Genomic DNA, 15,429 nt, shown 5'->3' with positions numbered 1-15,429 from the left:
AATTTCACGGTCGAATACCACGACTGTGTCTCTACGTTCTCACCTTTCTTTTAGTATGCTGCAACATAGTTGCATTCCTTATCTAAAATATTAGAGAACAATATTTTGAAACTAATTTAGGCTAATCTCGTAATGTAATCAAACAGTTTTAAGGCATTCTGTGTCTCTAACAATAGCATTTCTTAGATTCTGTTTTTCTCTCTCTCAGTGTTTAACGGATATACACTTCTGAGAATCAAGATTACAGAAGGAATCATGCTGTGGCCGAGCGGTTGTAGGCGCTTCAGTCTGGAACCGCGCGACCGCTACGGTCGCAGTTTCGAATCCTGCCTCGGACATGGATGTGTATGATGTCTTAGGTTAGTCAGGTTTATGTAGTTCTAAGTTCTACGGGACTGATAACCTCATAAGTTAAGTTCCATAGTGCTCAGAGCCAGCCAGTAATCATGCTGGTGAGTAACTGTTTTTCCGTCTTTTCCATGACAACAACTAACGAACTCTTCAACGATCCATAATCCATGGCCACTAAGTAAAAAAAAGTTCATACTAACCAAAAATGTCTCTCGGACTTCACTGTTTTGTAATTGCATTCTTTCTTTCGACGGCATCTTATATGTGCAGAATAGGACACAGTTATATGACACAGGGGAGGAGAGGAGGTGCACAGCAAGTGTTCCCAGTTTGCGCAGTACTTATTGAGCGTGTCTGTTTCTGTTTAGGAATGATTATACGTTCCGAGTACTTTGTCTTAATGGGCACAGTGGAGAGAATAAGGAGTTGAATGTGATCTAATGATGGCTGCATTTAGTTACTGCCTGTGATGCATGACACTATCGAATCACCCGTTTTGGTGCTTTCTAACGTCACATTCCAAACCGTTCTTTATCTAGGCTATGAAACTCTGGACGATACTCATTAACAGAATTTTTTCATTGAAGTCTCTAGTGCATACCTTAAGAGGTTCAACCGCTTGTTCATCTTCCCTATAGTGAAACACTTCTCTTCTACCGAGGAAGTGCTCATAGCTCCTAAGGTAGGTATTTGACGATTGCCTTGTTTGGTCCATACTACCTCCTCCCAAATTGTCGAAGGCAAAGGCAAAGAGCTTGCAGTAGAAGAGGTTTGTTTCACAGCACTGAAGACTGAAGAAGTTCTCATAGCTCTTAATGTACGCGTTTTATCGACCATGTTTACTAGACTTTATTCGTTCGAATGATCGTCTCTGAACGTCCATGAGTATTGACCGTCCATCCTGGGACACCCTCTATATATTCCAACAATGAATCAATGAATGACGTTACACTTACATCACCATCCTCGCTCTCTCAGGCGACGCTGGCTTAAGCCACCCCTCTTTCCCTCTCTGTGTATGTGTGTGTGAGTGAGTGAGTGAGTATGTGTGTGTCGCATAAGAAGAAACTCCTATTTCAGCTTTCGTTCCTCCTCAAAATAGCGAATGAAACTTGTTAACTTGTTTGGTCGGCAACGCGCTAGAGTTTGTGGGAATGACGTTGTCTGCTGGCGTATTACCTGTTGCTCTTATTTGCTATTGTTCTAAACTGAGTTAGCGAGAAGCAGTGCGACACTAGACCAAAATTCCGGGAACTGTTGGGTCGAAATTCCAGACCGGAGAATTTTTTGAGATCATGGTTGGCACGCTAGGCGTACAACAACATGGAGAAAAATTTTAACCTATTTGCTGGTGGGGTACCCCGCCTTAGAAGGCAACGCTCGACATATTGTGGGCTATCCACACACCAGAGGCCAGCCAATGTCTTGTTGAAAAGAAGTAGTGATTCGAAACCGATACAGCTTCATACCTGTTACTAGAGTTTGGTCTGAAGTAAATTTTACTGCAACTTTCTTGTTACTCCCCATGAAATATTGGAATATTTCTGTGAGGATTGATATTGTTTGTCCAAAGAATGAAGTTGTTTGAAATACGTTAGTAATGTATGTATTTTAGTTGATAACTCCGTCAGAATCTGCTAACACTGGCACCTACTTTGGTGTCTGCGAGTGGCGTCTGACGCAGCAACAGACAGCAGATGTTTGAAACCTTCGTGATTGCGCGAGAGTTTCCTCCGATCAACCGACCGAACACGACTGATTTCTGATGATGACAGGTAAAATTCTAATTTTTCTTCACCCGTTTCAGGCAACATTACCACACTTTTTGAGATAATATGCCAAAAGTTTCCAAGATTTTCCTGGAAGAAAAATTCGAGTAGCTTGATATTACTGGATTTATTTTCCAATTCTTAACTCAGTACACAAATATTTTACATATTCTAACCAAATAATGTTTGTGAAAAAAACCTAAAAATGAGTGCTTTCCAAAGCAAAAGTTGTCTAAATGTTTGAGACATTCCTACGATGATGGAATGCAGATATTTGTTGCGCGTTTATGTGACCTGCAAAAGACGTTAAACCGATTGTACTATATACGACATTTGTTCACAACGGAGCAATATTTATGAATCATATGAAGTTGTTTCTTTAATATAGTGACGACTATGACAATTATATGAATGATTAAGAGCCTTTGTGGAACTCTCATATACGCAGAAAAACGTTTGGAAGGGGAGAAACGGATATAAGAAACCCACCTACACCAGTCAAGTCGCTACCATGATTGATGATCTTTTCAGTGACTAAATTTCAAAAATTTCTTTTAACGTCCTATTCCACCCAGAAACGGGTGGTTTTCGTAATAACAAAGGTATCGACGAATATAAATTGGAGTGTACATAACTGTAGTTGATTTCTGATGGTACCATATGCTGGCGTAAACTTTTTCCTTTTCTTATTATTCTATATTGCGCACAGTTTGTCCGACGTAATAATAGGCAAATTTACAAGGTATCTTCCGTATGACGAGCGTTCTGAGTCGGATATCACCTTTAACAGACTTCAAAAACTGCTCTACCTTTCCTCAGTTCCTGAAGACAGATTTAATGTTATCTCTTCATGAGGTGGTTAATTTTTTCCGTCAATTGGACACAAAGTGACAACAAATTAAAGTTCGCCGGCCGGGGTGGCTGAGCGGTTCTAGGCGCTACACTCTGGAACCATGCAACCGCTACGGTCGCTGGTTCGAATTCCTCCTTGGGCACGGATGTGTGTGATGCCCTTAGGTTACTTAGGTTTAAGTAGTGCTAAGTTCTAGGGGACTGATGACCTCAGATGTTATGTCCCACAGTGCTCAGAACCATATGAACCATTTTGAAATAATTCTTTCTCATTTCTTCCGTGGTCTGCTACCTCAACACGTCACTATTAATGGCTTCCAACATTTGGCGGTAATGGTAGCCGTTCTACAAAGTACATTTCGTAGGTGATATATTTTGTATGGAAGGTTTTTGATGTCTCAAACGCCGATGTATCTCGATACGGTAGAGTCGTCGAAACGCTGCACTTCAGTAGTGCTGTTAGGTGACTGAGGAGAATATACAGGTACGTGTTCCTATCCTTCACACAGAATTGCTTAGACACCGTATTTTGCTGAGCGGACGAGAACGGCAAGGTGGGACAGGTCATGGTCCCTCTCTGTTCTGTCATAAAACTCATCTGCTCATGAATATCGTCCTCACATTCTAAGTACTGTCCCAGATTTTCACGTACATGAGGCTAGAGCATCTTGTACCCTTTCCATAAAGTTCTGCCGAACAGACTTGCAATCAACCCAGGACAGCATCTCACGCAGAACTGAACACTGGGAGATGAGCCACTCTTTGATGTGCGTAGAAAGCTGTAAATCATTTTGACAAAGGTCGAGGATACGGAAGGAGTGGGCAGGATTTTCATAAACGTTCCCTTCATTTAGCAACTACCGTATGTGTTGCGCAATGGTTCGAGTACCAGAGTAAAGTCTTTGTAAATATGGTTGACCTTCATGAACGTCCAATAATACGATATGGAGTTACCGTTCCTGCCTTTTAGGGTAAAGTGAGGAAGGGTACAGTTAATTTTCATGATGTTCAATAAAACTTGATGACATGACGTAACGGCTCCTGTCTTTTAGGGTAAAGAGAAAAAGCGCACTGCCATTGTGAAAATACCACCCTTTTTTCAACAGACCACTGATTTGAATATCTCTGTTTGCTTAAAATCTCACAGTAGACTTCGGAACTGCATGTAGTGCCACATTCCATAAAATCCACAAAACCTTCCATTGCATGTACTGGCTCTTTACAAAAATTTTGCCTCGAAAAGTTAGATATTTTCTCGGCTGCTCGTGTTTAGCAACTCAAGGTTTTGAAACCTCGATGTCTACAGACGACTGCTTAGCTGTCAAGGAAGGCTAAAGTACTGTTAATTGAGACTGGGGTATATACGCTCATAGCTTGGCGACTAAACTTGGCAGCGTTATAATGTCTCATTCTTCATTCAGCATTGCGGCATCAATATATATGTTGTATAGGGTCTTTCATATACCACGTGATTTTAAAAATGCAATAAAAAAGCCAAAAATACATCGAAATAAAAACTGTTATTATTATTATTATTATTATTATTATTTCCATCCACTTAGATTGTTCCGGCAAGCATTTACTCTATCCATGAAATTCGTCATGACCCTTGATGTCATTGATTAATGACATTGATGTTAAATTTCTTCCTGAAGTTGGACAACTGTTTGTGGTTTATTCTCGTAGAATGGCTCTGAGCACTATGGGACTAAACTTCTCAGGTCATCAGTCCCCTAGAACTTAGAACTGCTTAAACCCAACCAACCTAAGGACATCACACACATCCATGCCCGAGGCAGGATTCGAAACTGCGACCGTAGCGGTCGCGCGGTTCCAGACTGTAGCGCCTATAACCGCTCGGCCACCACGGCCGGCTATTCTCGTAGAATTTGAGCTTCACGTAACCTTACAAAAAGAAGACACATGGAGCTATCGTCGAAACCTTCAAGAAGAAGAATACGATCATAACACCTCCCCATAAACCACTGTGGTACAAAGTGGGTGCATGTGGTTCCCTAGGATAGCCCTATGGTTTTCTTGGCCCCAAATAAGACAGCTTTGGCGGTTAATGAACTCACACACAATAAAATGTGCCTCGTTGCCAAAGATCATTCTTTTTGTTATATTGTTGTCCTTTTCTTGCTTTGTGAGAATCCACTCCTCGAAATTCCTCTGTTTCAGAGGATATGTGTGTTTAAAATATTTATTGTGTCAACTGAATCTTGTATGGGTGCATGCGAAGATTCCTTTTTAAAATTCTTTGTAAAGAGACAGTCGAAATTCCCCTTTGATGAAAATGATGTTGAAGCGACTTGTGAGGACTCACAGCCATGCAGCAAGGCAATGTTTTGTTCCGTACAAACCGTACGGTTTCCTTCAGGCGATTTTGTGGTTACAACAGACCCAGTTTCCTCTAATTACTTCATCAGCCGCAGAGTTCTTGAAGCTGTAGGAGCATTATTACCTCGGAAGATCCCACGAAGTCAACGAAAAGTGTCTGCATAGAACTCGCCTCTTTCATAATGGGTTTTGTCAATGACAACCCTGTCCGCCTTTGTAGACCGCTCCATGGCGACTCAGATCGGGAATCCCACAAGCAACTACTGACCAAGCAATCGGAATGACAGTCGGTGTTACAAGTGACAAATACAGTGCTGTAAACTTCAGAAAAAATTTTACCACTCACTTTCCAGATTGTGTATTATGTGGAAGACTCTGTATTACACTAACGAAGTACTAATCCAAACGAGTGGAGAACATTCTCTTACATCTTGTAGTTATGTGTTCCTACATGCATACGATATTTTTTCTGTTCCCAAAAGAACAGATACCACTGATTACCGTGCAGCTTCTCTAGAATTAAATGATAATTAAATCGACACCATAGCTGCAAACAGGCGTTGATATACAATATTTTCAACATGTCCCCAAAGATGTATATCTTAGCCTGTTTGCAGCTAGGGTGTCGATTTAATTATCATTTCATATTTTTTCTACTTGATGTATTCTAAAATTGATACTGTAATGCATAAAAGATCCTTGACTGATACGTAGTCCCTTTCCTATAAAAAGTCACTGATGCACTGCCCGTGGCCGGGGAACTAGGCTGACTACAGGCAAAGTGCAGCCTTACTTCGCGGCGCCAATAGAAGGGGAGATGGGGCTAGCGGGCCCGTAATCCCGACCGCCCTTTAACCGCAGGAAACATCCCTTGTACTCGTCTGATAGGAGGTTAAGTGGACCTGGCGTGTCCTGAATGGACCAGAATAAGAAAAACTCCCCACCCCCATCCGACACTGAACGCGGAACTTCCAAGGCTGGAGTATAGTGTTGTACCCGTTAGACGATACACGACCACTTTATTTTTATGACTAAGTGAAAAATGTAAATTGTTAAATACTTAATGTGTAATGTTTCTCTTTTCATTTAACTACAAAAAGTTCAAACAATGTTTATTGTGAAATGTTGAAAGAACTCTGTAATTTCTCTATGAAAAATTTGGAAACTACATATTTTTGCAGCATTATGACGTCATTGTTTAAAATTGATGATTGTTTCCGGACAAGCCAAAGGCTTCTGGGCAGTGACAATGTTCCTTGTCGTCCATATTACCGATTTGACATTCCGTCGAAATTTGTTTCTAATGAAGAACAGGCATGATCAATGGAGATATTAATACGAGGAAGATGCCAATGACAGCATGACGGAAGCTGAGATACGACTGAGCTACAAAAGCAACTTCTCTACCATGTTGGAGCATAGACTGTGGCATAGACTATAGTCAGCCAGTAGCTCCTTCTTGTATTGCAGAACATTACAGTGTAAAATATTCTGTTCCTGCCAACAAGTAGTTCTTCTTGCATTAACAAAAGTAGCATGCATGAGCCATCATTGCTGTAGTACTTGAATTTTTCACGTAACCATACAGATAGTGAAGACTGGCACATTCGTTCATTGATTAAGAATTTAAATTTGTGTGATGAGTATCACGGTGCATTCCACTTGGCAATGTTTATTTGAATTTTCCAAATTTAGTGGCCTTTTACGTTGGAGTTAACTAGTGTGTACTTGTAACGCAGTGACTTTGTCAAGTACATAACGCACTGTATTCCACCACAAAGGAACAGAAAATCACTAAATGAATTGTTTAATTCTCATCACAGATTCAAACTCCCAATAAAAATCGGAGTAAAGTGATACCGATCACTAAACTAATTGCCAAGTCGTCAATTTTGACTACAAAATTTTCTCTGGCACTACCGACACATTGTCTACACAGTGCATACTCGGTTCAAAGCGCCAGGATAATTGTGGCATTTCCTGTTATAATGTAATAAACGCTCAAGTTGGCGAGGTCTAGATTGGTTTCCTGCCCGTTATTTTGAATAGTTGTTGAAGCCAGGTGGTAGCGGAGAGATACACAGTTCTCCCGCGTTCTGGAAACCAGCGCCAGTTAGTGCCATCGAGCTTGAAGGCATACAGTTCGTCGCTCCAATTCGCGAGAACAGCAGGTTTGCTGCAAGGACGTTTTCGTACTCCTCGAAGGTGCACTGTAGTTCATCGATCGAGTCTTTAAGAAGTATCGAGAGCAGCTCTCCGCCCCATTCAGTTGCTGTTTCTAAGGCTGTCGACCTTGCAAGGTTCATCGTGCAGCTGTTGCCGCCATTTTGCGGCAGCTGTTGTTTGACATTACCTGGGGAGCAACAATGTGTCAGCCATCCACGAGCTGCTCGTGTTCACGCAACTACGATCTTCGCGACTGTGCTGTCGCTACGTTTGAACAGCAACATACCGGCGCTGCAGACCGACATGTAGCTTGGTGAGATGCGCAATCCGACCCCTGTTACTGTGATCGTATTCGTGGCCCATGGCTAACGTCTGTAGTTACAGTGATCACGTTAATTCATTTCTGCGCTTCCTCTAGAGACAGGCATTTATTCTGAAGACGTTATTGTTAGTGTGAACTTCTTTCTTTTGATTTGTCCTGTAGCAAGTCCATTGCTTGCCCAGTGGCTGCATTATTGTGAGGGATAGTTTAGTGGCTACCATTGCTAAATAGACGCATTGTCCGACTTTCGTTATTCTGTAGCTTTCATGCTGTCCCGTTTTGTTAATCAATTCTTCAGTGGCGAGGAAACGCCTGCTGCAAAGAACGAATTCCAAGATCTCAGACATAAAGATCAGTAGTGCGAATACATAGAAAGAAGGATCCGTTATTGTATGATTATATGATAGCAGAACAAACACTGGTAGCAGTTACTTCTGTAAAATATCTGGGAGTATGCGTGCGGAACGATTTGAAGTGGAATGATCATATAAAATTAATTTTTGGTAAGGCGGGTACCAGGTTGAGATTCATTGGGAGAGTCCTTAGAAAATGTACTCCATCAACAAAGGAGGTGGCTTACAAAACACTCGTTCGACCTATACTTGAGTATTGCGCATCAGTGTGGGATACGTACCAGATCGGGTTGACGGAGGAGATAGAGAAGATCCAAAGAAGAGCGTCGCGTTTCGTCACAGGGTTATTTGGTAACCGCGATAGCGTTACGGAGATGTTTAACAAACTCAAGTGGCAGACTCTGCAAGAGAGGCGCTCTGCATCGCGGTGTAGCTTGCTCGCCAGGTTTCGAGAGGGTGCGTTTCTGGATGAGGTATCGAATATATTGCTTCCCCTACTTATACCTCCCGAGGAGATCACGAATGTAAAATTAGAGAGATTAGAGCGCGCACGGAGGCTTTCAGACAGTCGTTCTTCCCGCGAACCATACGCGACTGGAACGGGAAAGGGAGGTAATGACAGTGGTACGTAAAGTGCCCTTCGCCACACACCGTTGGGTGGCTTGTGGAGTATAAATGTAGATGTAAATGTAGTGGACTGAGCTGCTAGAGAAGCATGATGGTAACATTTCCGAAGACTATTTCCTCCATCTTTTGATAGTTTGAAATTATTCAGTCTCTCACGAGAAGAGTCGACAGAGATCCCGCCCACAGCTACAACTACACTCCTGGAAATGGAAAAAAGAACACATTGACACCGGTGTGTCAGACCCACCATACTTGCTCCGGACACTGCGAGAGGGCTGTACAAGCAATGATCACACGCATGGCACAGCGGACACACCAGGAACCGCGCTGTTAACCGTCGAATGGAGCTAGCTGCGCAGCATTTGTGCACCGCCGCCGTCAGTGTCAGCCAGTTTGCCGTGGCATACGGAGCTCCATCGCAGTCTTTAACACTTTTAGCATGCCGCGACAGCGTGGACGACCGTATGTGCAGCTGACGGACTTTGGGCGAGGGCGTATAGTAAGCATGCGGGAGGCCGGGTGGACGTACCGCCGAATTGCTCAACACGTGGGGCGCGAGGTATCCACAGTACATCGATATTGTCGCCAGTGGTCGGCGGAAGGTGCACGTGCCCGTCGACCTGGGACCGGACCGCAGCGACGCACGGATGCACGCCAAGACCGTAGGATCCTACGCAGTGCCGTAGGGGACCGCACCGCCACTTCCCAGCAAATTAGGGACACTGTTGCGCCTGGGGTATCGGCGAGGACCATTCGCAACCGTCTCCATGAAGCTGGGCTACTGTCACGCACACCGTTAGGCCGTCTTCCGCTCACGCCCCAACATCGTGCAGCCCGCCTCCAGTGGTGTCGCGACAGGGTGAATGGAGGGACGAATGGAGACGTGTCGTCTTCAGCGATGAGAGTCGCTTCTGCCTTGGTGCCAATGATGGTCGTATGCGTGTTTGGCGCCGTGCAGGTGAGCGCCACAATCAGGACTGTATACGACCGAGGCACACAGGGCCAACACCCGGCATCATGGTGTGGGGAGCGATCTCCTACACTGGCCGTACACCACTGGTGATCGTCGAGGGGACACTGAATAGTGCACGGTACATCCAAACCGTCTTCGAACCCATCGTTCTACCATTCCTAGACGGGCAAGGGACCTGGCTGTTCCAACAGGACAATGCACGTCCGCATGTATCCCGTGCCACCCAACGTGCTCTAGAAGGTGTAAGTCAACTACCCTGGCCAGCAAGAGCTCCGGATCTGTCCCCCATTGAGCATGTTTGGGACTGGATGAAGCGTCGTCTTACGCGGTCTGCACGTCCAGCACGAACGCTGGTCCAACTGAGGCGCCAGGTGGAAATGGCATGGCAAGCCGTTCCACAGGACTACATCCAGCATCTCTACGATCGTCTCCATGCGAGAATAGCAGCCTGCATTGCTGCGAAAGGTGGATATACACTGTACTAGTGCCGACATTGTGCATGCTCTGTTGCCTGTGTCTATGTGCCTGTGGTTCTGTCAGTGTGATCATGTGATGTATCTGACCCCAGGAATGTGTCAATAAAGTTTCCCCTTCCTGGGACAATGAATTCACGGTGTTCTTATTTCAATTTCCAGGAGTGTATTCACCAACACACTCTCAATGTATTCACTGTAATTACGTTACTGTGTCTGTGCCAATGTCATTGTAAGCACGAATGTGGTTCTTCCTTTCATCTTGAGTTTTGTGTTTCGTCAAACGAAAGTTCACTGGCGATGCAAGTACTTGTGTTAACTGGTTAACATTCGGTATTTTCTGAATTTTAAAATTTTCCCTGCGAACTGAATGTGCGAAGATATTTCCTATTTCTTCTGAAACATCCAAAGGACGGCGTCGTATGGATTCTTCAACATCACTCGCAAATCTTGTTACAGGTCGTACATTTGGTGTGGGTGCTTAATTCACTCCTTTACCTAATGCAGCCATCGTCCGTGCAGTATCGCCTATGACGTTGACGGCTGTGGCAATAGACTATTAAACTTTGGCATCTACGACATCCTTATGAATCGCGGCAATTTTGGAAGTAGCCATAAAACAGGATTGAAATGCACTGTAACCTGTAGATGTAGACGTACAATTCTTCGGAAATGACAGCCAACCTATGTCTCTCACAACAAAACATCTCTTTCACTGTAGCACTACTAGACGTCTTCGCAATCTTCCGTGCAGCGACGGTATTAATAAAATATACAGCTCTGAAAAAAATGTGGTATTATGACGTAGTCCAGATCTCTCTATAAAATTATAAAGATCATACAGGGTGTTTCAAAAATGACCGGTATACTTGAAACGGCAATAAAAGCTAAACGAGCAGCGATAGAAATACACCATTTGTTGCAATATGCTTGGGACAACAGTACAATTTCAGGCGGACAAACTTTCGAAATTACAGTAGTTACAATTTTCAACAACAGATGGCGCTGCAAGTGATGTGAAAGATATAGAAGACAACGCAGTCTGTGGGTGCGCCATTCTGTACGTCGTCTTTCTGCTGTAAGCGTGTGCTGTTCACAACGTGCAAGTGTGCTGTGGACAACATGGTTTATTCCTTAGAACAGAGGATTTTTCTGGTGTTGGAATTCCACCGCCTAGAACACAGTGTTGTTGCAACAAGACGAAGTTTTCAACGGAGGTTTAATGTAACCAAAGGACCGAAAAGCGATACAATAAAGGATCTGTTTGAAAAATTTCAACGGACTGGGAACGTGACGGATGAACGTGCTGGAAAGGTAGGGCGACCGCGTACGGCAACCACAGAGGGCAACGCGCAGCTAGTGCAGCAGGTGATCCGACAGCGGCCTCGGGTTTCCGTTCGCCGTGTTGCAGCTGCGGCCCAAATGACGCCAACGTCCACGTATCGTCTCATGCGCCAGAGTTTACACCTCTATCCATACAAAATTCAAACGCGGCAACCCCTCAGCGCCGCTACCATTGCTGCACGAGAGACATTCGCTAACGATATAGTGCACAGGATTGATGATGGCGATATGCATGTGGGCAGCATTTGGCTTACTGACGAAGCTTATTTTTACCTGGACGGCTTCGTCAATCAACAGAACTGGCGCATATGGGGAACCGAAAAGCCTCATTTTGCAGTCCCATCGTCCCTGAATCCTCAAAAAGTACTGGTCTGGGCCGCCATTTCTTCCAAAGGAATCATTGGCCCATTTTTCAGATCCGAAACGATTACTGCATCACGCTATCAGGACATTATTCATGAATTTGTGGCGGTACAAACTGCCTTAGACGACACTGCGAACACCTCGTGGTTTATGCAAGACGGTGCCCGGCCACATCGCATGGCCGACGTCTTTAATTTCCTGAATGAATATTTCGATGATCGTGTGATTGCTTTGGGCTATCCCAAACATACAGGAGGCGGCGTGGATTGGCCTCCCTATTCGCCAGGCATGAACCCCTGTGACTTCTCTCTGTGGGGACACTTGAAAGACCAGGTGTACCGCCAGAATCCAGAAACAATTGAACAGCTGAAGCAGTACATCTCATCTGCATGGGAAGCCATTCCGCCAGACACGTTGTCAAAGGTTTCGGGTAATTTCATTCAGAGACTACGCCATATTATTGCTACGCATGGTGGATATGTGGAAAATATCGTACTACACCCTGTAACATCTGATCTCTTACCACGTAGGCCGGCCGTTGTGGCCTAGCGGTTCTAGGCGCTTCAAACCGTAACCGCGCGACTACTACGGCCACAGGTTCGAACTCTGCTTCGGGGTTGGATGTATGTTATGTCCTTAGATTAGTTAGGTTTGAAGTTGTTCCGGTGGACTGATGACCTCAGATGTCAAGTCCCACTGTGCTCAGCGTCATTTGAACTATTTTATTTATTTACCACGTAGCTTTTCGTGATTTCATACATATAAGGCCGTTTCCTCCTCGCAAAGGAGTCTGCGGAGAATTGTATGATCTTTCCAGCGAAGTGACTTTTGAAAGAAGTTCCGGGCTTGCTGCCGCTAACCGTTACCTACAATCCATGTTATTTCGACTGGGCACGTGCCGGTCGCATACTTGTGAGCCATCGCTGACAGAAGAAAGGTTTCTTCGCCCAAGAATGAATTAGTCCGCTGTGTGTATTCCGCGCATCCGTTACACGTGAAGACTGTGGTGACAAAAAGACCAAACTGACCAGCTGGCAGACACGCGGTTGTGGAATTACGCTACTCAGTTGTCGTCAGAGTTGTGGCTCTGAGCACTATGGGACTCAACTGCTGTGGTCATCAGTCCCCTAGAACTTAGAACCACTTAAACCTATCTAACCTAAGAACAGCACACACATCCATGCCCGAGGCTGGATTCGAACCTGCGACCGTAGCGGTCGTGCGGTTCCAGACTGTAGCGCCTTTAACCGCTCGGCCACTCCGGCCGGCCATCAGAGTTGTCACTAGCCTCGGGCAGTGGAGTACTCCGTTCCTTTGTCTGGAGCAAATCGTGGAATTGATAGTATTCCACGCCTCATCCAATTGGTAACTGCTATCACGATTCATCAGATTGTCCGCCAATCTTCTTTTTTAACTTTTAAGGTATTAAATCACAAAATGATGTAGCTGAGGCCACAATCATTGTTTTAACGCACTGCATTGTACAAAAAGGTGACAAAAATTGTGTAACACCTCCTAATATATTGTCGGACCTCCTTTTGCGCGGCCTAGTACAGCAATTAGACATGGCATGGCCTCAACAATTCGTTGGCCGTCTCCTGCGGAACCACAGCTATCTCTGTGGCCTTCATAACTGCGAAAGTGCTGCTGGCGCAGGATTTTGTGCTCAGACTTACCTCTCGATTACGTTCCATAAATCGATGAGATTCATGTCGGGCGATCTGCGTGGCCAACGAGTTGTCGACAACGTTCTTCAAACAAATCGTTAACAACTGTGGCTCTTTGACTATTCCATCATTGTTTGGGAACATGAAGTCCGTGAATGACTGCAAATGGTCTCCAATTAGCAGACCAGTACCATTTCCAGATAGTGATCGGTTTTATTGGACCAAATTGGGCCAGGGGATCCAGTTCATTTCGTGTAATCACAGCCCACTACCAGCTCGCGCAGTGCGTTGTTTACAACTTAGGTTCATGGCATCGTGGGATCTTCGTCACACACGATTCCTGCCATCAGTTCTTACCAACTTAAATGGGGACTCGTCTGACGAGGCGACTGTTTTCCAGCCGTGTAGGGTTCCAACGATATGGTCACCATGCCAGGAAAGGCGGTGCAGGCGACATCATGCTGTTAGTAAAGGCACCCACGTCGGTCGTCTGCTGCCATAGCCCATTAACTCCCGATTTCACAGCACTGTCCCAAAAGATTCGCTCGTCTTACGTCCTATATGTCCCAAGCGTCGAGCTGCAGCTCCAATTCCGCTTTCAAAGTCTTTTAATTCCCGTCGTGCGTCGGAAACGGTTCCACGTCAGTCACCAGAGTACAAATAACAGCACCACCAACACACTGCGCTTTTATACATTGCGTGTGCGATACTACTGGCATCTGTGTATGCCTATGTCGCTATTCCGTGACTATGGTCATCTCAGTGTATGTGCGATCTGTTTACAAGGAGCGTTCTTCGTTGGCTACAAAAGGTGATGGCATCGCTGATGTTCTGTACTGCGTGCTCGCATCGTGTGCGTTGTCTTGCCAAATGAGAGAGACACCACATTGGTCACGTATTTTGTACATTTCAGTCTTTCGCTATAAAACTGCCCCTGACCAAGCCCAGCAGGGATGGCTTGAAAAAAAAAATCAGAAATTTCTGGAGGTTTTTCGCTATCTTGAAAGAAATACTGCTCTCGGTATTTCCATAATAAGTCAGTGTAACTGACCTTTATACGATTACAATTGTAACGGCAAAGGAAAGGGTTAACTGATAAACGTATTAGAACGCTTTCACGTTGACTTATAGATATGAAAAAAATTTTCCAGTGGAAGCTTTTGCGGAGAAAATGAAACCACCTGTATGCAATATACAATAGGAGTGACGTTGATAAACAAAATTAAGTCAAATTTTGTGGTTCGAAATGTCTCTCTCTCCAAATACAATTTATGTGAGACAAATGGTAAGTGAACACTGTGCTATTCAACTGCTGTAATTCCATGAATATACGGCAATACCAATACATGAATGAGAAGAGGCAAGCAATAGCTTTTAGATAACTTTAGTGTAGTCCGCTCCCGGTAGCTCAGTGGTCAGCGCGACCGACTGTGAATCGTAAGGGCCTGGGTTCGATTCCCGGCTGGGTCGGAGATTTTCTCCGCTCAGGAACTGGGTGTTGTGATGTCCTAATCATCATCGTTTCATCCCCATCAACGAGTAAGTCGCCGAAGTGGCGTCAAATCGATGGACTCGCACCTAGCGAACGGTCTACCCGACGGGAGGCCCCAGTCACACGACATTAATTTTTACTTTAGCGTAAAGGTGCTGGTGTGTTCAAAGGGAAATTTAGGTCAGTACAGCCACAAAGTGCCAGAACGTGCATATAGTGGAACGTTAAGAGAGTCGCTGTGTGACCAGCTTGGATCACCAACGCGCAGTAATTATCCTGGTACGCCCGACGACTTGGGTTCCAGCCCACAAAGTAAGGCAGGAATGTGACATCACAC

The 15,429-nt window shown here is 44.7% G+C and overlaps 1 protein-coding gene across 1 annotated transcript in view; it reads right to left on the bottom strand.

The window, feature by feature from the left end:
* LOC126088483 (probable G-protein coupled receptor CG31760) overlaps positions 1 to 5,542 on the bottom strand; it is a 777,830-nt gene extending 772,288 nt beyond the window's left edge. The window contains exon 1 of the mRNA XM_049906625.1: positions 5,485 to 5,542. Within this exon, the coding sequence (XP_049762582.1) occupies positions 5,485 to 5,542 (58 nt within the window). The remainder of the gene's footprint in view (positions 1 to 5,484) is intronic.
* Positions 5,543 to 15,429: the final 9,887 nt, after the last annotated feature.

The sequence above is a fragment of the Schistocerca cancellata genome, chromosome 6, assembly GCF_023864275.1.
Source record: "Schistocerca cancellata isolate TAMUIC-IGC-003103 chromosome 6, iqSchCanc2.1, whole genome shotgun sequence".
NCBI classification, from domain to species: Eukaryota; Metazoa; Arthropoda; class Insecta; order Orthoptera; family Acrididae; genus Schistocerca; species Schistocerca cancellata.
This window is presented reverse-complemented; position numbering and strand designations above follow the sequence as displayed.